Raw genomic sequence first — 21,015 nt, 5'->3', positions numbered from 1 at the left:
CCAAAAAAATTAATTTCAAGACGGCCTGTTGACGTTTGGCCACGGCTGTGCTCATGTCGGTCGTAACAGGTACACGTTCATCACGGGTCCATGTGGAGGTGGACTGTGACGGCTCCTGCAGCGATGATTCTGAGGAACTGGTGTAAGAGGAGGAGTCAATGCGTACAGAATGGATTCCTGCAATCCTTGGAGTGGGCAGGACACGTCCTGCGCCACTCGCACGGTCTGTACCCGGCTCAACGACATTAACCCAATGGGCAGTGAGGGAAAGGTATCGCCCCTGTCCATGTTGACTGGTCCACGCATCGGTGGTGAGGTGGACCTTGCTACTGACGGCGTTCAGTAGCGCGTGTTTTATGTGTCCCTCCACATGCTTGTGCAGGGCAGGGACGGCTTGCCTGCTGAAGTAAAAGCGGCTAGGCACATTGTACTGTGGGACTGCCAATGACATCAAGTCACGGAAGCTGTCAGTCTCCACCAGCCTGAATGACAGCATTTCCAGTGACAGAAGTTTGGCAATGCCTGCAGTCAGAGCCTGTGCTCGTGGGTGGTTTGACGAGAAAGGCCGCCTTTTCTCCCATGCCTGTACTACCGATGGCTGTAGACTGGGCTGGGAGTGTGTGGATGACTGGGAAAGTGGTGCTGCGGGTGGAATTACAGCGGGTCTGTGGACAACAGGGCCAGAGGTTCTTCCACGGCGATCCTGGGAGGAAGCCGAACCAGCTGCGTGTGAGCTAGAGGAAGAGGCAACACGAGCTGAAGAGGTGGTAGCTGCCGCTGTTGGTTGGCCTAGCTCTTCAGTGTGTTTTTCTAACTCCGCCGGGTGCCTGTTGCGCACATGTTTCCACATGTTGGAGGTATTGAGGTTGCTGACATTTCGACCTCTTTTGACTTTTTGATGACACACCTTGCATCTGACATAGCAAATGTCATCTGCAACTGTGTCAAAAAAGGACCAGGCACTGCAAGTCTTGGGAGCGCCCTTTTTGGCTTTTGGAAGAGACATGCTCCTAACGGGTGCCAAAGCGGAGGCTGCAGGATCCGCAGTCTTCCCCCTCCCTCTCCCTCTTTGGGCCGTACGGGGAATCTCTTCCTCAGAGCTGCTCCCACCACCTTCCTGTCCCTCACGCCAAGATGGGTCAAGGACCTCATCATCTACACTACCCTCTGCCCCCAACTGCTCCTCCTGGGTAGTCTCAGCAGCAGAGCACGCACCAGTAAGTGGCACCTGAGTGTCATCATCAGCTGATGCGGCCTGCGATGTGGTGACCGGAGCCACTGGCCCACCCGCCTCTTCAGAGGAAGAGAGAAAAAGCTGTTGGGCATCACTGCACCCTGCCTCTTCTTCCATTTCTCCAATGCTGCTTGGCTGGCCCCCTGTTTCCAAGCCAAGAGATTCAGAGAACAGAAGTAGAGACGGCTCCTGTCCTGGGCTCTCTGTCTGCCTGGGCAATTTGGCAGGTGGTGAAGAGACAGATGGCTGCTCTCCAGTGCTCTGTGTCTGAGAGGATGTGGCACTAATTGAAGTTGATGCATTAGCTGCCATCCATCCGACAACGGCTTCAATTTGGTCTTCATGCAGCAGCGGTGTACGGCGCTCTGACACAAAGCTGCGCATGAACGACTGTTGCCTGGTGAAAGTGGGTGCTGATGAGTCACCGGTGCCCGCAGCAGGCACAGAATCCCCACGTCCCCTCCCTGCTCCGCACCCACGCCCACGCCCACGTGCCTTACTCACTGCCTTCTTCATCTTGGTTGACTGATAAAGATAAGCAGAAAAGTACTAACGGCTTTGTGTGCTTATTCCTGAGCAACTCCTCCTAACAGGTATAAGAAACACTAATTTTCTAAAGTGTGGACTAGACTTTAATATGAGCTAATGTGGCCTACACAAATGTAAAGTGGTGTAACTGGTGTGTTTGGTGAACTTTATTATTTATTTATTTTTGGGGGGCTGAACTGACAACGGATAGAGCTGCAGTCACACGGAGACCGTGCAGACAGACGTAAACGGCGCTGCAAGGCCCAAAAACCCTCCTCTACGTTATCCTATGTAGTGTTTTTCCACAAGTTAGCTGGAGACGGGTGGAAAGACACTAATAGGATTTTTTTGAAAAAATGTGCAGCAGCCTGCACTACTTAAAACTAAATGAAAATTGATTTGGCGGTATGACGCAGTGAACAACCCTGAGCTGGAGACAACCAGGCTATGGCTGCTCACAGACTACAGGGCGAGCTGCAGTCACACGGAGACCGTGCAGACAGCCGTAAACGGCGCTGCAAGGCCCAAAAACCCTCCTCTACGTTATCCTATGTAGTGTTTTTCCACAAATTAGCTGGAGACGGGTGGAAAGACACTAATAGGAATTTTTGGAAAAAATGTGCAGCAGCCTGCACTACTTAAAACTAAATGAAAATTGATTTGGTGGTATGACGCAGTGAACAACCCTGAGCTGGAGACAACCAGGCTATGGCTGCTCACAGACTACAGGGCGAGCTGCAGTCACACGGAGACCGTGCAGACAGCCGTAAACGGCGCTGCAAGGCCCAAAAACCCTCCTCTACGTTATCCTATGTAGTGTTTTTCCACAAATTAGCTGGAGACGGGTGGAAAGACACTAATAGGATTTTTTTTAATAAATTAGCAGCAGACTACACTACTTGGAAAAAAAAAAGAACAGTATGAGGCAATGAACCACCCTCCCTGAACTGAATACAACCAGCTATGGATGGCCTATGTGGCTGCACTCAGACTAGAGAGTGGGCTGCACTCACACACACACACACACAGACCTTGCAGATCGCTGTGAAAACAGCGCTACAAGGCAAAAGCAAGGTGAATAGTAGGTGAACACAGCGGTTGCTAAATTAGCCTTTGGAAAGCACAAAGAAGCAAATCGCTATCTCTAAACTGTCCCTCAGTCAGCAAACAGCGTCCTGTCACTAACTGAATTCACAGCAGAGTGATCGCAAAATGGCGCCAGCGACTTTTAAACTGCATCATGACATCATTTCAGCAGCCAATCACAGCCTTGCCAGTAGTTTCATACCCTCCATGCTAAACAGGATGTGCCCACACTTGGAATCATTCTCATTGGCTGAATTTCTGCATTTTGAATCTTGGAACTTCCGATTCCGGTATCCGATACGCGGCAAGTATCGGAATCCCGGTATCGGAATTCCGATACCGCAAGTATCGGCCGATACTTGCGGTATCGGAATGCTCAACACTAGTAGAGTGTCTTATATACAGGATGCCTCTTAGCCATTGGGGAACAGCTGACGTTACTGAACCCCAATAACAGAGGAGGGATTGTTGGGACTGTGCGTACAGCACTACCAGGCAACAACTGGCGGTGTTGGAGCCCAGGGACAGGTGGAGGAGGAGGAGGTAGGAGGAGGTAGGAGGGATTGCCACACACACAGCAGGGGAACAGCTGACGTTACTGAACCCCAATAACAGAGGAGGGACTGTTGGGACTGTGCGGACAGCACTTCTGGACGGCAACTGGCGGTGTTGGAGCCCAGGGACAGGTGGAGGAGGAGGAGGTAGGAGGAGGTAGGAGGGATTGCCACACACACAGCAGGGGAACAGCTGACGTTACTGAACCCCAATAACAGAGGAGGGACTGTTGACTGTGCGTACAGCACTTCTGGACGGCAACTGGCGGTGTTGGAGCCCAGGGACAGGTGGAGGAGGAGGAGGTAGGAGGAGGTAGGAGGGATTGCCACACACACAGCAGGGGAACAGCTGACGTTACTGAACCCCAATAACAGAGGAGGGACTGTTGGGACTGTGCGTACAGCACTACCAGGCAACAACTGGCGGTGTTGGAGCCCAGGGACAGGTGGAGGAGGAGGAGGTAGGAGGGATTGCCACACACACAGCAGGGGAACAGCTGACGTTACTGAACCCCAATAACAGAGGAGGGACTGTTGGGACTGTGCAGACAGCACTTCTGGACGGCAACTGGCGGTGTTGGAGCCCAGGGACAGGTGGAGGAGGAGGAGGTAGGAGGAGGTAGGAGGGATTGCCACACACACAGCAGGGGAACAGCTGACGTTACTGAACCCCAATAACAGAGGAGGGACTGTTGGGACTGTGCGGACAGCACTTCTGGACGGCAACTGGCGGTGTTGGAGCCCAGGGACAGGTGGAGGAGGAGGAGGTAGGAGGAGGTAGGAGGGATTGCCACACACACAGCAGGGGAACAGCTGACGTTACTGAACCCCAATAACAGAGGAGGGACTGTTGACTGTGCGTACAGCACTTCTGGACGGCAACTGGCGGAGTTGGAGCCCAGGGACAGGTGGAGGAGGAGGAGGTAGGAGGAGGTAGGAGGGATTGCCACACACACAGCAGGGGAACAGCTGACGTTACTGAACCCCAATAACAGAGGAGGGACTGTTGGGACTGTGCGTACAGCACTACCAGGCAACAACTGGCGGTGTTGGAGCCCAGGGACAGGTGGAGGAGGAGGAGGTAGGAGGAGGTAGGAGGGATTGCCACACACACAGCAGGGGAACAGCTGACGTTACTGAACCCCAATAACAGAGGAGGGACTGTTGGGACTGTGCGGACAGCACTTCTGGATGGCAACTGGCGGTGTTGGAGCCCAGGGACAGGTGGAGGAGGAGGAGGTAGGAGGAGGTAGGAGGGATTGCCACACACACAGCAGGGGAACAGCTGACGTTACTGAACCCCAATAACAGAGGAGGGACTGTTGGGACTGTGCGGACAGCACTTCTGGATGGCAACTGGCGGTGTTGGAGCCCAGGGACAGGTGGAGGAGGAGGAGGTAGGAGGAGGTAGGAGGGATTGCCACACACACAGCAGGGGAACAGCTGACGTTACTGAACCCCAATAACAGAGGAGGGACTGTTGACTGTGCGTACAGCACTTCTGGACGGCAACTGGCGGTGTTGGAGCCCAGGGACAGGTGGAGGAGGAGGAGGTAGGAGGAGGTAGGAGGGATTGCCACACACACAGCAGGGGAACAGCTGACGTTACTGAACCCCAATAACAGAGGAGGGACTGTTGGGACTGTGCGTACAGCACTACCAGGCAACAACTGGCGGTGTTGGAGCCCAGGGACAGGTGGAGGAGGAGGAGGTAGGAGGAGGTAGGAGGGATTGCCACACACACAGCAGGGGAACAGCTGACGTTACTGAACCCCAATAACAGAGGAGGGACTGTTGGGACTGTGCGGACAGCACTTCTGGACGGCAACTGGCGGTGTTGGAGCCCAGGGACAGGTGGAGGAGGAGGAGGTAGGAGGAGGTAGGAGGGATTGCCACACACACAGCAGGGGAACAGCTGACGTTACTGAACCCCAATAACAGAGGAGGGACTGTTGACTGTGCGTACAGCACTTCTGGACGGCAACTGGCGGTGTTGGAGCCCAGGGACAGGTGGAAAAGCAGAGGAACACAATGTAGGCCGAAGCCTGAGAAAGTCGAAAGGGAACCTTTAACCCCCCCCCCCAAGGCGTTTGTAGCTGAAAGAGCCAGCTTGTGCAGCACAAAAGATGCAAAAGGAAAAGGTGGCTCTTTTCATCATGCTCCTTGCAAACACAGAACTAAACACTTATAAAATGTGTCCCCTGAAACCGTGAAACCGTCCCGGAGGTGGGACTTTCCTTTGTAATATGACGCAGCACAGCCGTCATTCCTCCCCCCCGGGCGCCGCGCCCCGGCTCCTCAGCGTAGTTTGATTCCATCCCGGAGCCTGCGCTGTTATGTTATCCCTTGGCCAGGCACACTTAGCGCTGCACATCTTCTGACATCATTTGGTGTCAGGCTGGCTGCGCCTGTGCGGCCGCGCTGGCCGAGAGCCCGCCTCGCAGTGTCGTCAAATGTAATCCCACTGCGGGCCTGGGATCCGTGGCCATGCGCAGTGCATATCCTCGCCTCTCACTCCCCTCCCTACGGCTTCTTCAGACTGTGCGGTGTCACGGCCGTGGCATGCTATTAGGGACCAGCTGACACCAAACAGTCTGAAGAAGCCATAGGGAGATGAGTGAGAGGTGGAGGTTCAGATATGCACTGCGCATGTCCATGGATCCCAGGCCCCCAGTGGGATTAAATCAGAAGACACTGCGAGGCGGGCTCTCGGCCAGCGCGGCCGCACAGGCGCAGCCATCCTGACACCAAATGATGCCAGAAGACGGGCAGCGCTAAGTGTGCCTGGCCACGGGATAACATAACAGCGCAGGCTCCGGGACGGAATCAAACAATGCTGAGGAGCAGGGGCGCGGCGCCGGGGGGGGAGGAATGACGGCTGTGCTGCGTCATATTACGAAGGAAAGTCCCACCTCCGGGACGGTTTTACGGTATCAGTGGACACATTTTATAAGTGTTAAGTTCTGCGTGTGCAAGGAGCTAAACCAAAATAGCTACCTTTTCCTTGTGCAGCATTACTGCTGCACAAGGAGGCTCTTTCAGTAACAAACGCCTTGGGGGGGGGGGACAGATTCCCTTACATTTCAGTTGTTGTGTCAGCGTGGCGGTCGCATGACACATTGCCGGCTACACAGCTGGGGATCAGCTGACGTTACTGAAACCCAATAACACTGGGTCGTATGTTTTGACTGTGCAGACGGCACTTCTGAGCCTCAACTGGCGGTGTTGGAGCCCAGGAATTTAAGTTCGGGTGGTAGAAAGATGAACACAACAGGAGACCTGGATAACGTATACAGTGACCTAATTATTTAATCAGGAGGAGGAGTGGCAAATTCCTGCGAGATCCAGGCCTTGTTCATTTTCAGGAAAGTAAGCCGGTCAACGTTATCGGAGGATAGTCGCATGCGATGGTCAGTTAGTGTACTAACACCACCTGCAGCACTAAAGACACGTTCCGATAATACACTGGCCGCAGGGCAAGACAGCACCTCCAATGCATACTGGCTTAGCTCTGGCCATGTATCCAGCTTTGAGACCCAAAACTTGAAAGGGGAAGAGCCGTCTGGGAGTACAGCAAGAGGGCAAGACATGTAGTCTGTCACCATCTGACGGAACCGTTGCCTCCTGCTGACTGGAGCCGTCTGTGATGGTGTAGACTTTTGTGGGGGGCACAGAAAACTGTGCCACAGTTGGGCCATACTGGTCTTGCCTTGGGCAGAGGCACTGCTTCTGCTCCCTCTTTGTGCAGAGCCTCCACCACTGCCTGGACGCACTGAGCTGCTTTGGAATGCACTAGCAGCACTTCTCTCAGTTGGAATGGAGAAGATGATGGAATTGACCAGTGTGTCTTGGTACTCCCGCATTTTTCGCTCCCGGTTCAACGGTGTGATGAGGCTTTCTACGTTGTCCCAGTAGCGAGGATCGAGGAGGGTGAACACCCAATAATCAGACATGTTGAGAATGTGGGCGATGCGGCGGTCGTTTCTCAGGCACTGCAGCATGTAATCCACCATGTGCTGCAGACTGCCAACTGCCCAAGAAACGCTGTCCCCTGCTGGAGGCGTGATATCTGCCCGCTCGTCATCACCCCACCCTCGCTGTACACACTGAGTACTGGACAATTCGGTAACTCCCTCCTCTGGACGGATGTCTTCCTCCTCCATTGACTCCTCCTCATCCTCCTCACAAACTGTCCCCTGCCTACGCGTTTGTGAGGAACCACGTGGCGCTGACTGTCCAGAAGATGATGGAAATGGTGAATCCTCATCCTCCACCTCTTCCACAACATCATCCCTTAGCGCTTGCAGTGATTTTTCAAGCAGGCAGATAAGGGGGACAGTCATGCTGACTAGTGCATCATCTGCACTCGCCATCCGCGTGGAATAATCAAAGGGACGCAAAACCTGGCAGACGTCATTCATAGTGGCCCACTCTGTGGTTGTGAAGTCTGTACGGCGCTGAGTGCGACTTCTTTACGCCTGAAGCAGCTGGTACTCCATTACAGCTTGCTGCTGCTCACACAACCGCTCCAACATATGTAACGTGGAATTCCACCTGGTAGGTAGGTCACATATGATGCGATGTTCCGGCAGGCGGTGTCGGCGCTGCAGAGCCGCAATGCGCGCTTTTGCCGTGCTGGAACGCCGCAAGTGAGCACACTCTAGGCGGACCTTGTGCAGCAGTGCATCAAGATCCGGATAGTCCCTCAAAAAGCTCTGCACGACCAAATTGAGCACATGTGCCAGACATGGGATGTGAGTGAGGTTGCCGAGGCCCAGAGCTGCCACCAGATTTCGGCCATTATCACACACTACCATGCCTGGCTGGAGATTCGCTGGCACAAACCACACATCGCTCTCCTGCTTGATGGCATTCCAGAGCTCCTGCGCTGTGTGGCTACGATTCCCCAAAAAAATTAATTTCAAGACGGCCTGTTGACGTTTGGCCACGGCTGTGCTCATGTCGGTCGTAACAGGTACACGTTCATCACGGGTCCATGTGGAGGTGGACTGTGACGGCTCCTGCAGCGATGATTCTGAGGAACTGGTGTAAGAGGAGGAGTCAATGCGTACAGAATGGATTCCTGCAATCCTTGGAGTGGGCAGGACACGTCCTGCGCCACTCGCACGGTCTGTACCCGGCTCAACGACATTAACCCAATGGGCAGTGAGGGAAAGGTATCGCCCCTGTCCATGTTGACTGGTCCACGCATCGGTGGTGAGGTGGACCTTGCTACTGATGGCGTTCAGTAGCGCGTGTTTTATGTGTCCCTCCACATGCTTGTGCAGGGCAGGGACGGCTTGCCTGCTGAAGTAAAAGCGGCTAGGCACATTGTACTGTGGGACTGCCAATGACATCAAGTCACGGAAGCTGTCAGTCTCCACCAGCCTGAATGACAGCATTTCCAGTGACAGAAGTTTGGCAATGCCTGCAGTCAGAGCCTGTGCTCGTGGGTGGTTTGACGAGAAAGGCCGCCTTTTCTCCCATGCCTGTACTACCGATGGCTGTAGACTGGGCTGGGAGTGTGTGGATGACTGGGAAAGTGGTGCTGCGGGTGGAATTACAGCGGGTCTGTGGACAACAGGGCCAGAGGTTCTTCCACGGCGATCCTGGGAGGAAGCCGAACCAGCTGCGTGTGAGCTAGAGGAAGAGGCAACACGAGCTGAAGAGGTGGTAGCTGCCGCTGTTGGTTGGCCTAGCTCTTCAGTGTGTTTTTCTAACTCCGCCGGGTGCCTGTTGCGCACATGTTTCCACATGTTGGAGGTATTGAGGTTGCTGACATTTCGACCTCTTTTGACTTTTTGATGACACACCTTGCATCTGACATAGCAAATGTCATCTGCAACTGTGTCAAAAAAGGACCAGGCACTGCAAGTCTTGGGAGCGCCCTTTTTGGCTTTTGGAAGAGACATGCTCCTAACGGGTGCCAAAGCGGAGGCTGCAGGATCCGCAGTCTTCCCCCTCCCTCTCCCTCTTTGGGCCGTACGGGGAATCTCTTCCTCAGAGCTGCTCCCACCACCTTCCTGTCCCTCACGCCAAGATGGGTCAAGGACCTCATCATCTACACTACCCTCTGCCCCCAACTGCTCCTCCTGGGTAGTCTCAGCAGCAGAGCACGCACCAGTAAGTGGCACCTGAGTGTCATCATCAGCTGATGCGGCCTGCGATGTGGTGACCGGAGCCACTGGCCCACCCGCCTCTTCAGAGGAAGAGAGAAAAAGCTGTTGGGCATCACTGCACCCTGCCTCTTCTTCCATTTCTCCAATGCTGCTTGGCTGGCCCCCTGTTTCCAAGCCAAGAGATTCAGAGAACAGAAGTAGAGACGGCTCCTGTCCTGGGCTCTCTGTCTGCCTGGGCAATTTGGCAGGTGGTGAAGAGACAGATGGCTGCTCTCCAGTGCTCTGTGTCTGAGAGGATGTGGCACTAATTGAAGTTGATGCATTAGCTGCCATCCATCCGACAACGGCTTCAATTTGGTCTTCACGCAGCAGCGGTGTACGGCGCTCTGACACAAAGCTGCGCATGAACGACTGTTGCCTGGTGAAAGTGGGTGCTGATGAGTCACCGGTGCCCGCAGCAGGCACAGAATCCCCACGTCCCCTCCCTGCTCTGCACCCACGCCCACGCCCACGTGCCTTACTCACTGCCTTCTTCATCTTGGTTGACTGATAAAGATAAGCAGAAAAGTACTAACGGCTTTGTGTGCTTATTCCTGAGCAACTCCTCCTAACAGGTATAAGAAACACTAATTTTCTAAAGTGTGGACTAGACTTTAATATGAGCTAATGTGGCCTACACAAATGTAAAGTGGTGTAACTGGTGTGTTTGGTGAACTTTATTATTTATTTATTTTTGGGGGGCTGAACTGACAACGGATAGAGCTGCAGTCACACGGAGACCGTGCAGACAGACGTAAACGGCGCTGCAAGGCCCAAAAACCCTCCTCTACGTTATCCTATGTAGTGTTTTTCCACAAGTTAGCTGGAGACGGGTGGAAAGACACTAATAGGATTTTTTTGAAAAAATGTGCAGCAGCCTGCACTACTTAAAACTAAATGAAAATTGATTTGGCGGTATGACGCAGTGAACAACCCTGAGCTGGAGACAACCAGGCTATGGCTGCTCACAGACTACAGGGCGAGCTGCAGTCACACGGAGACCGTGCAGACAGCCGTAAACGGCGCTGCAAGGCCCAAAAACCCTCCTCTACGTTATCCTATGTAGTGTTTTTCCACAAATTAGCTGGAGACGGGTGGAAAGACACTAATAGGAATTTTTGGAAAAAATGTGCAGCAGCCTGCACTACTTAAAACTAAATGAAAATTGATTTGGCGGTATGACGCAGTGAACAACCCTGAGCTGGAGACAACCAGGTTATGGCTGCTCACAGACTACAGGGCGAGCTGCAGTCACACGGAGACCGTGCAGACAGCCGTAAACGGCGCTGCAAGGCCCAAAAACCCTCCTCTACGTTATCCTATGTAGTGTTTTTCCACAAATTAGCTGGAGACGGGTGGAAAGACACTAATAGGATTTTTTTTAATAAATTAGCAGCAGACTACACTACTTGGAAAAAAAAAAAAAAAAGAACAGTATGAGGCAATGAACCACCCTCCCTGAACTGAATACAACCAGCTATGGATGGCCTATGTGGCTGCACTCAGACTAGAGAGTGGGCTGCACTCACACACACACACACACAGACCTTGCAGATCGCTGTGAAAACAGCGCTACAAGGCAAAAGCAAGGTGAATAGTAGGTGAACACAGCGGTTGCTAAATTAGCCTTTGGAAAGCACAAAGAAGCAAATTGCTATCTCTAAACTGTCCCTCAGTCAGCAAACAGCGTCCTGTCACTAACTGAATTCACAGCAGAGTGATCGCAAAATGGCGCCAGCGACTTTTAAACTGCATCATGACATCATTTCAGCAGCCAATCACAGCCTTGCCAGTAGTTTCATGCCCTCCATGCTAAACAGGATGTGCCCACACTTGGAATCATTCTCATTGGCTGAATTTCTGCATTTTGAATCTTGGAACTTCCGATTCCGGTATCCGATACGCGGCAAGTATCGGAATCCCGGTATCGGAATTCCGATACCGCAAGTATCGGCCGATACCCGATACTTGCGGTATCGGAATGCTCAACACTAGTAGAGTGTCTTATATACAGGATGCCTCTTAGCCATTGGTTGTTGGTATCTTTTGAGCTATGCGCTGACCATTTAAGAACAGAGCAGCATGCACTCTAGGCCCGTCACCGATAAAGCATGCACAGATAGCAGGAAGCAGGGTGCATGCCTTGCCAAATACAACATCGCATGGCCGGGGCGGTAATTATCTCTTGAGCTGCATAGAGGGGGAAGGAGATCCATGCGGGGATGCAGGCATTAGCGCTACACTCTAGGTGCTTTTGTTTTTTGAAGATTTCTTACTCTGGACAGATGATTTACATAACCGTACCCTAAAGACTGTTCAGAGACTTAAATATTCTGTTGGCTCCATCACCTGATTGAAACTTTTTACTAACTGTGGTACAAGTTCTCATTTCATTCCAAATTCTGGAAAAATAAAACCATTAGAAAAATAAACTTAACATAAGTGTACTCCATTAAGAATTTCATGTTTTTCATAATGAATGGACGTGAGTAGTTATTAAGTACATTCAATTAAAATTTTATTTATTTTAGACAATTTACTTATTTAGATTACCTTTGTTATTTTTTAAACTATTGTATATAATTAATTGCTTCAGTCATAATAATCTTATTGGTATATACTAATATACTCTTAGTAAACGTACATAGTTACAACAGTCAGAAAAAGATCAGGAGAGATGAGAATTAACAAGAATGTAGACATATCAATGTACTAAATATATTGTCAGCCTATCCTTGCTTAAACTGGCCCTGGTAGAAGAAGTACAAGTAGTAGTAAAAGCTTATAATCTAGCAATTTTAATTGCATTGGCATTGCTGTACACGTACAAAAAGTAACAGAATATGGTTTTTTTACTTTATAGAGAAGGTACAGGATGAAATTAAAACACATATTAAACCAAGACAGCTACCAACAGTTGAAGATCGGAAGAACATGCCTTATACTGATGCAGTAATACATGAAATACAAAGGTTTGGAAATATTGCCCCACTAAACCTGTCACATTCAACTCCAACTGATGTGTATTTCCGGGGTTACCTGATCCCAAAAGTGAGTTTATAAAAATTGTGGTTATGCTCAAGGATTTTTTTTCTTTTGAACAATTAGTAAAAGGGACTGCCATGGGGTCCACAGCCATCGCAATAAATTCACATTTTTGGAAAGGAAATTTATATAATTAAAAATGATATTTGGTGACTTATTGTTCACAGGGTACAGAGGTTATTCCATTTCTGACATCAGTTCTCTATGACAAGACTCAATGGAAAACTCCCTATGAGTTTAATCCCAATAATTTCTTAGATGAAAATGGGAAATTTGTCCGAAATGATGCATTTATACCTTTCTCAGTAGGTAAGTAATAAGGTCTATAAAGATGCTAAATAAAATCATTTTACATGTCACTCAAGTGACAAAACACTCCCTAACAGAATGACTATATTTTATTAAGAAATAATGTGTTTTTCAAAATCCTATATTTTGTGTTTGAAAAAATTCAAAAAGTTCAAAACTGTTGTATGGTCTTATTAAGATGCTCAGCACATCATGGTCACTTTATAATTTTTCAGCAATAAAGCTTACAGTATATTTCCCGAAGTCTTCACTATGTTTTGCTTCATTTGGGGCAAGAATTTAGTTTGCCACTCTATCCCTCTGTCTACATACCTGGACCAAGGATTGAGCCCCCCTTAAAGTCAGCAGCAAGACTTATGCCCCACAATCAAGCTATGCCGCTGACATTATGATTCTTTTAAATTCCACTTGCAAGTATGTATACACTTAGAAGAGTAGGAACCACTAGTCCGCATATGCAGTTTCGTCATGTTCTCAAGTACTTATGAAGTTCAGCTTTAATTTCTAAATGGTTTTGGCTGTATTTGGGGCAATGAAAAGAAGCATGGTCAACGTTTTCATCACTTTTCAAGAACCAGTTCTGAATTGGCATCCTTTTGGAGGATGGAGCATTGTGGTAATATTCTATGAACTCTAGGGCTTAAGGTACCGTCACACTCAGCAACTTTGCAACGAGAACGACAACAATCCGTGACGTTGCAGCGTCCTGGATAGCTATCTCGTTGTGTTGGACACGCAGCAGCGATCTGGATCCCGCTGTGCCATCGCTGGTCAGAGCTAGAAGTCCAGAAATTTATTTCGTCGCCAGGTCGGCGTGTATCATCATGTTTGACATCAAAAGCAACGACCCAGCAATGTTTGACATGGAGCTAACAACCAGCGAGAGGGAGAAGTGAGTCGCCGTTACGTCACTAGATCGCTCCTGCATCGTTCTGGAGTTGCTGTGTTTGACGTCTCTACAGCGACCTAAACAGCGACGCTCCAGCGATCTAGTTTAGGTCGGCTCGTTGTCTATATCGCCGCAGCGTCGCTGACTGTGACGGTACCTTAAGTCTGGATACATAGAATCCCAGAGCCATGCACAGAAAACCTTCAGTCAACAATGCTTTCCAGGGGGTTCTATGAAGCTTTTGTGGCTTCCTGGAGTTCTACCTTTTGTCCAGGAGCCTCAGGAACATTTAAGAGAGAGTGTTGTGTTATGGTTATGGTCAAGATATAATTTCATCATGACATGATTAAATCGGTAATCCCATTTCTACAGGAAAAAGAGCTTGTGCTGGGCAAAGTTTGGCCAAGATGGAACTTTTCCTGTTTTTTACTGGACTTCTTCAAGCATTTACTTTCTGTCCGCCTCCAGGAGTTTCCAGAGAAGATCTAAATCTCAAGCCTGGCATTGGATTCTTATTAATGCCCACACCATTCATGACATGTGCGAAGCCAAACTATTAGTGCATGTTGAACAGTAGAGATCAATGTTTGGGTTGATTATATTTTAATATACCGCATTTTCCGGCGTAAAAGATGACTTTTTAACCCCTAAAAATTGTCCCAAAAGTCGGGGGTCGTCTTATACGCCGGGTACGGCATGTGCAGGGAGCGATCCTGGATGTTCCCAGGGTCTGAAGGAGAGGAAACTCTCCTTCAGGCCCTGGGATCCGTATTCATGTAAAAAATAAAGAATAAAAATAAAAAATATGGATATACCGGTACTCACCCCTCCGAGAAGCCTGGCTGTCACCGCTGCAAGCATCTGCCTCTGTTCCTAAGAATTGCAGAGCGTGAAGGACCTTCGATGACGTCGCGGTCAGGTGACAGGTCACATGAGCGGTCACGGACCAATCACAAGACAGCGACGTCATCGAATGTCCTTCACGCTCTGCAATTCTTAGGAACAGAGGCAGACGCTTGCAGTGGTGACAGCCAGGCTTCTCGGTGGGGTGAGTATATCCATATTTTTTCTTTTTATTCTTTATTTTTTGCATGAATATGGATCCCAGGGCCTGAAGGAGAGTCTCCTCTCCTTCAGACCCTGGGAACCACACGCCGTATAAGATGACTGGGCATATAAGATGACCCCCGTCTTATACAGCGGGCATATCCCAAATTCCATATTTTATATGGAAAAGTTGGGGGTCGTCTTATACGCCCAGTTGTCTTATACACCAGAAAATACGGTATTTAATTTTGTACCTTGTTTAAAATTTCATTATCAAATATCTTTAGGTGTAAGTTGTGCTATTAAATCACACAATGCACAGTTTGCATACCTTAGTGGACCAAATCTTGCAATGAAATCCTCCAATTATCCTAATGTACCTTTAATTTAAAGGAAACTTTTTTTAGTTTTAGTAACACTGAACTGAGCTGAATGTTTTGACTAAGTCTATCTTCTAGCACAAATAAATATTTGAATGTGCTGTAACTGTGGGTAGTTATCTTTTATAAGATCAGTTTGTTTTCTTCAGACTTTTTGTGCCTTTTAGTTTTTGTCATAGGAAATATGAATTTTAGGGCCCTATAGGGAAGCATTACTGGATAAAGTCCTGGATGGCAGGTATGTGTCACCGAGGTGACTGGTCTCAGTGATGAGGTCCCGGAATAGAGTGCTTCAGTAACAACAGGTTACTGAGAGGATATTTAGTGCAGTGCATTTTGGGTCTGGGATTTAAGAGCGACCAGAAGAGCTTGGGTGGGAAAGGTCGATCCCATACACTCCAGCCCAGGTCTTGCAGGTGTTATAAAAGGCAGCTGAGTTGGCTCAGGTGTGTAATCAGGACCCAGGGCCATTACATATTCTCTTGACTAATATCAGTGAACATATTCTGTACAGGTAAGGTCTGTAAAAGACCATTACACCCAATGGCATCAGTGAGAGAGTGGCAGAGGAAATTGCTCTAAGGGGCCTCCAGGTATAAGGAATGGTTTTAATTGCTGCTGTTATTATTTGCCACACAGACCAGAAAATACAGATGCTTTTCGCAAAATCAGAATATTATCAAAAAGTAGTTAATTTATTTCAGTTCTTCAATACAAAAAGTGAAACTCATAAATTATATAGAGTCATTACAAACAGAGTGATCTATTTCAAGTGTTTATTTCTGTTAATGTTGACGATTATGGCTTACAGCCAATGAAAACCCAAAAGTCATTATCCTATATAGAGTCTTAGAGGACTGTAGTATACTATATGAAGTACTATGGGGATTACAGTGTGGGGAACATCATACATTATGGGAGCTAATGTGGGGTCTTTGTATAGTGTGGGGGCCATCAGACAGTGTTGGAGCCATCAAACAGTTTGGGGGCTACTAAGGGGTCAGTGTAATGTTTGGGGGCATTATACTGTGTTTAGGGGAGCATCATACTGTGTAGAGAGGAGCTGTATGCGGGAGACTCAGGACATTATTAAGGCTATGTGCACACGTTGCAGAATTGCCGCGGAAATTTCCGTGGCAATTCCGCAACTCCTGCCGCGGGTATATCGCATGCGGAATTGGCATGTGTATTCCCGCTAAACACTATCATTTTGCAAGCGTAATTAGCTTGCTGAATGCTAGCGTTTTCCAAGCGTTCTGTAGCATCGCTAGGAAAACTGATTGACAGGTTGGTCACACTCGTCAAGCATAGTGTTTGACAAGTGTGACCAACTTTTTACTATTGATGCTGCCTATGCAGCATCAATACTAAAAATATCTAATGTTAAAAATAATTTAAAAAATTTAAAAAATGGTTATTCTCACCTTCCAACGGTCCCCGATCTCCTCAGCGGTGCACGCAGCGGCTTCTGTTCCCAGGGATGCTGTGTGCGAAGGACCTGGGATGACGTCACGGTCACGTGACCGCTACGTCATGCCAGGTTCTTCACACACAGCATCCCTGGGAATGGAAGCCGCCGCGTGCACCGCTGAGAGGCGGGAAGACTCCGGGGGCCATCAGATGGTGAGTATATCACTATTTTTTATTTTAATTCTTTTTTTTAACAGTGATATGGTGCCCAGTCCGTGGAGGAGAGTCTCCTCTCCTTCACCCTGGGTGCCATCCGCACATGATCCGCTTACTTCCCGCATGGTGGGCATAGCCCCATGTGGGAAGTAAGCGGATCAATGAATTCCTATGTGTGGGGAATCCCCGCGATTCCGCAAATTAATGAACATGCTGCGTTTTTTTCCGGAATGCATTTCCGCTCTGGAAAAAAACGCAGCATGTGCATACAAAATGCGGATTGCATTCTTTTAATAGGATGCTTAATGTGAGCGTTTTTTTCGCGGTTTTATCGCGTTTTTATAGCAAAAAATCCGGAACATGTGCACACAGCCTAAATGTTAAGTAGGCACTTATTGTTATAGAGGCACTTTTTATTTTGACTGTCAAAGGGGCATTTTTACTTTCTAGGGGGCAAAATGTGGGCACTGTATTCTAGGGCACTTGCACAGGGCATTAATATATTCTAGAGGTTTGTTTTACCATCTGGAGGGCACACAGTAACACAGCAGGTGCAGTAATAGGGACACATATGGCAGCAGCGACTCAGTATTGTGTTATCAGCAGGATAAGGAGTTTGTGCAGGTTGGGGATAGATGGGGACGTGAAAATGCTGAAAATGTGAGAAGTGAAATGTGTCTTTGTTGTAATTTCTACAGCCGAGTCCTGGCTGAAGATGTTGTCATGTTGGTCTTGACCAGATGGAAAAGACGGGAAAAGTGAATGACTCCATCATAAAGAACATCAACTGTAAGTCACTATCCGTAACTTTACTGTAATGTCTTATATGTTCTGCAGGACTGGTATCTACCACTACAGTGCCTACAAGTAGTATTCAACCCCCTGCAGATTTAGCAGGTTTAATAAGATGCAAATAAGTTAGAGCCTTCAAACTTCAAACAAGAGCAGGATTTATTAACAGATGCATAAATCTTACAAACCAAAAAGTTTTGTTGCTCAGTTAAATTTTTATAAATTTTAAACATAAAAGTGTGGGTCAATTATTATTCAACCCCTAGGTTTAATATTTTGTGGAATAACCTTTGTTTGCAATTACAGCTAATAATCGTCTTTTCTAAGACCTGATCAGGCCGGCACAGGTCTCTGGAGTTATCTTGGCCCACTCCTCCATGCAGATCTTCTCCAAGTTATCTAGGTTCTTTGGGTGTCTCATGTGGACTTTAATCTTGAGCTCCTTCCACAAGTTTTCAATTGGGTTAAGGTCAGGAGACTGACTAGGCCACTGCAACACCTTGATTTTTTGCCTCTTGAACCAGGCCTTGGTTTTCTTGGCTGTGTGCTTTGGGTCGTTGTCTTGTTGGAAGATGAAATGATGACCCATCTTAAGATCCTTGATGGAGGAGCGGAGGTTCTTGGCCAAAATCTCCAGGTAGGCCGTGCTATCCATCTTCCCATGGATGCGGACCAGATGGCCAGGCCCCTTGGCTGAGAAACAGCCCCACAGCATGATGCTGCCACCACCATGCTTGACTGTAGGGATGGTATTCTTGGGGTCGTATGCAGTGCCATCCAGTCTCCAAACGTCACGTGTGTGGTTGGCACCAAAGATCTCGATCTTGGTCTCATCAGACCAGAGAACCTTGAACCAGTCAGTCTCAGAGTCCTCCAAGTGATCATGAGCAAACTGTAGACGAGCCTTGACATGACGCTTTGAAAGTAAAGGTACCTTACGGGCTCGTCTGGAACGGAGACCATTGCGGTGGAGTACGTTACTTATGGTATTGACTGAAACCAATGTCCCCACTGCCATGAGATCTTCCCGGAGCTCCTTCCTTGTTGTCCTTGGGTTAGCCTTGACTCTTCGGACAAGCCTGGCCTCGGCACGGGAGGAAACTTTCAAAGGCTGTCCAGGCTGTGGAAGGCTAACAGTAGTTCCATAAGCCTTCCACTTCCGGATGATGCTCCCAACAGTGGAGACAGGTAGGCCCAACTCCTTGGAAAGGGTTTTGTACCCCTTGCCAGCCTTGTGACCCTCCACGATCTTGTCTCTGATGGCCTTGGAATGCTCCTTTGTCTTTCCCATGTTGACCATGTATGAGTGCTGTTCACAAGTTTGGGGAGGGTCTTAAATAGTCAGAAAAGGCTGGAAAAAGAGATAATTAATCCAAACATGTGAAGCTCATTGTTCTTTGTGCCTGAACTACTTCTTAATACTTTAGGGGAACCAAACAGAATTCTGGTGGGTTGAGGGGTTGATTAATAAATGACTCTCTGAAAAGACTTTTCACAATTTAAAAAAAAAATAAACAAAGAAATAACATTCTTTTTTGCTGCAGTGCATTTCACACTTCCAGGCTGATCTACAGTCCAAATGTCACAATGCCAAGTTAATTCCAAATGTGTAAACCTGCTAAATCTGCAGGGGGTTGAATACTACTTGTAGGCACTGTATATGGTCACTAACATCAGTCTTGGTCTTTGTATAAAGATTTTTATTAGTAACAGCGCGGTCATCTGCTGGGTTCTCCTACATCCACTATTAGGGTGTGCCACCATAGTTGTAATCAGGGTTACCTGGTTAGGGGCCATCTCAGAAGTTTCGCACCCCGAACCAAAACCCTAGCTACGCCTCTAAGCTTCATGCTAAGTTTATGATGGTAATAATAATAAATCTGCCACAATATACAGTATATACTGACAAGGAAAAGGGTAACAATGTTTTGATCTTTTGACTTTTAAGCTCTATAGCTCACCATCCACTACTGCTTCGAACGTGACACTACTATAATTTTATAGATAATTATATTGGCTATCTCACACAGAAATTTTTCTTGCAACTATTTAATCAGCTTCCTGCTCCACTAGTAACTCCATCAGCTGGTTCAAACTTCAGTTGATCTTCAAACTTCAGCTTAGCACTGTTCTGTCACTTGTCATCAGTGGGGCTAAGTAACAAAGTCCACGGCCTCCTTCCAGATGATCCACCAATCCTGGGATTCCTGGATTCTGATGGGAAAAGATTCTCCAGATGTTCCTTATCTGCCCAGGGATGAGATACCCTCCAAAACTCAGCAGGGTTAACTCTTGAAGGAACACAAACAGCATTAGTCATACTTATCTTAGCCCATTAATCAAACAAAAAGCCCTACGTGCACACATAGGAAATGTGGTGCAGAATTTTCTGCGCTAAATCTGCATCTCCTGGCAGAAAACGCAGGTGCAGATTTGATGCAGTTTTTGTGCGTTTTTATTGCAGATTTTGTGCAGTTTCTGTGCAGTTTTTGTGCAGATTTTACCAGTGCGGATTTTTATCTTGGAGGGGTGCAGAAATGCTGCAGAACTGCACAAAAGAAGCGACATGCACTTCCTTGAAATTTGCAGCGTTTCTGCGTGGATTTTTCTGCACCAGTACAGATTGTACTGTAAATCACAGTGCAGATCTGCAGCGTTTCTACAGTAGAAAAATCTGCTGCCGATCTGCACTAAATCTGCACTTAATCTGCATCGTGTGCACAGGCCCTTATTATAATTTCATGTGCCCCTTTAGTTTATTACACAGGAGTTAACATTTTCATCTGGACTACAGCAACGCTCTACTAATCGGTCCCACTCTTACTAAACTTTCTACAGCAGCCATGATCATATTTCTTTCCATCCACTACACTGATCCGTCCCTACTACGCCAGTCATTGCAGTGGTTGCCCACCTACTACAGAGTTCAATATAAACTTATCACTCTCACCTACAAAACGCTCCACGGTTCTGCACCATCATATAACTCTTTCCTCATCTTAGTCTGGAACGCACATCATACTCGGTATCGGGTCCAGTACTCAAAGGGGATGTCACGGTGGCGGCGACCCAGTGCGTAACCCTGGGCGCCCAAGTAATAGAACTAGATCTTCAAAGGAGTTTTGATAATAAAGTTTGTTCGTGATGCCACCTGTGGTATTCGGGCAGAGGGGACCGACGCTGCCTAAAGGGGTCCACTGGGGTGATGTTATGGCAGTAAAGATGGTATAACTTCCCACAGGTGAAGTAGGTCCCCAGGGCTCCCAGTGTATAGATGAGGATGGTGAGTGGTGCAGTAAGAAATGGAGGACACAGGTTTGCAGTCTCTTTACCTGATTTACTGAAGACTTCAGGCAGCCACAGTCCA

General features: G+C 48.2%; 1 protein-coding gene across 1 annotated transcript in view; it reads left to right on the top strand.

Moving 5' to 3' along the window:
• Nucleotides 1-14,531, top strand: part of LOC143784901 (cytochrome P450 2K4-like) — a 53,956-nt gene extending 39,425 nt beyond the window's left edge. The window contains exons 7-9 of the mRNA XM_077273526.1: nucleotides 12,424-12,611; nucleotides 12,773-12,914; nucleotides 14,176-14,531. Coding sequence (XP_077129641.1) covers nucleotides 12,424-12,611; nucleotides 12,773-12,914; nucleotides 14,176-14,363 — 518 coding nt within the window. The 3' untranslated portion in view covers nucleotides 14,364-14,531. The remainder of the gene's footprint in view (nucleotides 1-12,423; nucleotides 12,612-12,772; nucleotides 12,915-14,175) is intronic.
• The last annotated feature ends 6,484 nt before the right edge of the window (nucleotides 14,532-21,015 follow it).

This window comes from Ranitomeya variabilis, chromosome 7, assembly GCF_051348905.1.
Source record: "Ranitomeya variabilis isolate aRanVar5 chromosome 7, aRanVar5.hap1, whole genome shotgun sequence".
NCBI lineage: Eukaryota > Metazoa > Chordata > Amphibia > Anura > Dendrobatidae > Ranitomeya > Ranitomeya variabilis.
The sequence above is the reverse complement of the archived record's forward strand: the minus strand, read 5'-3'. Positions and strand labels throughout refer to the sequence as shown.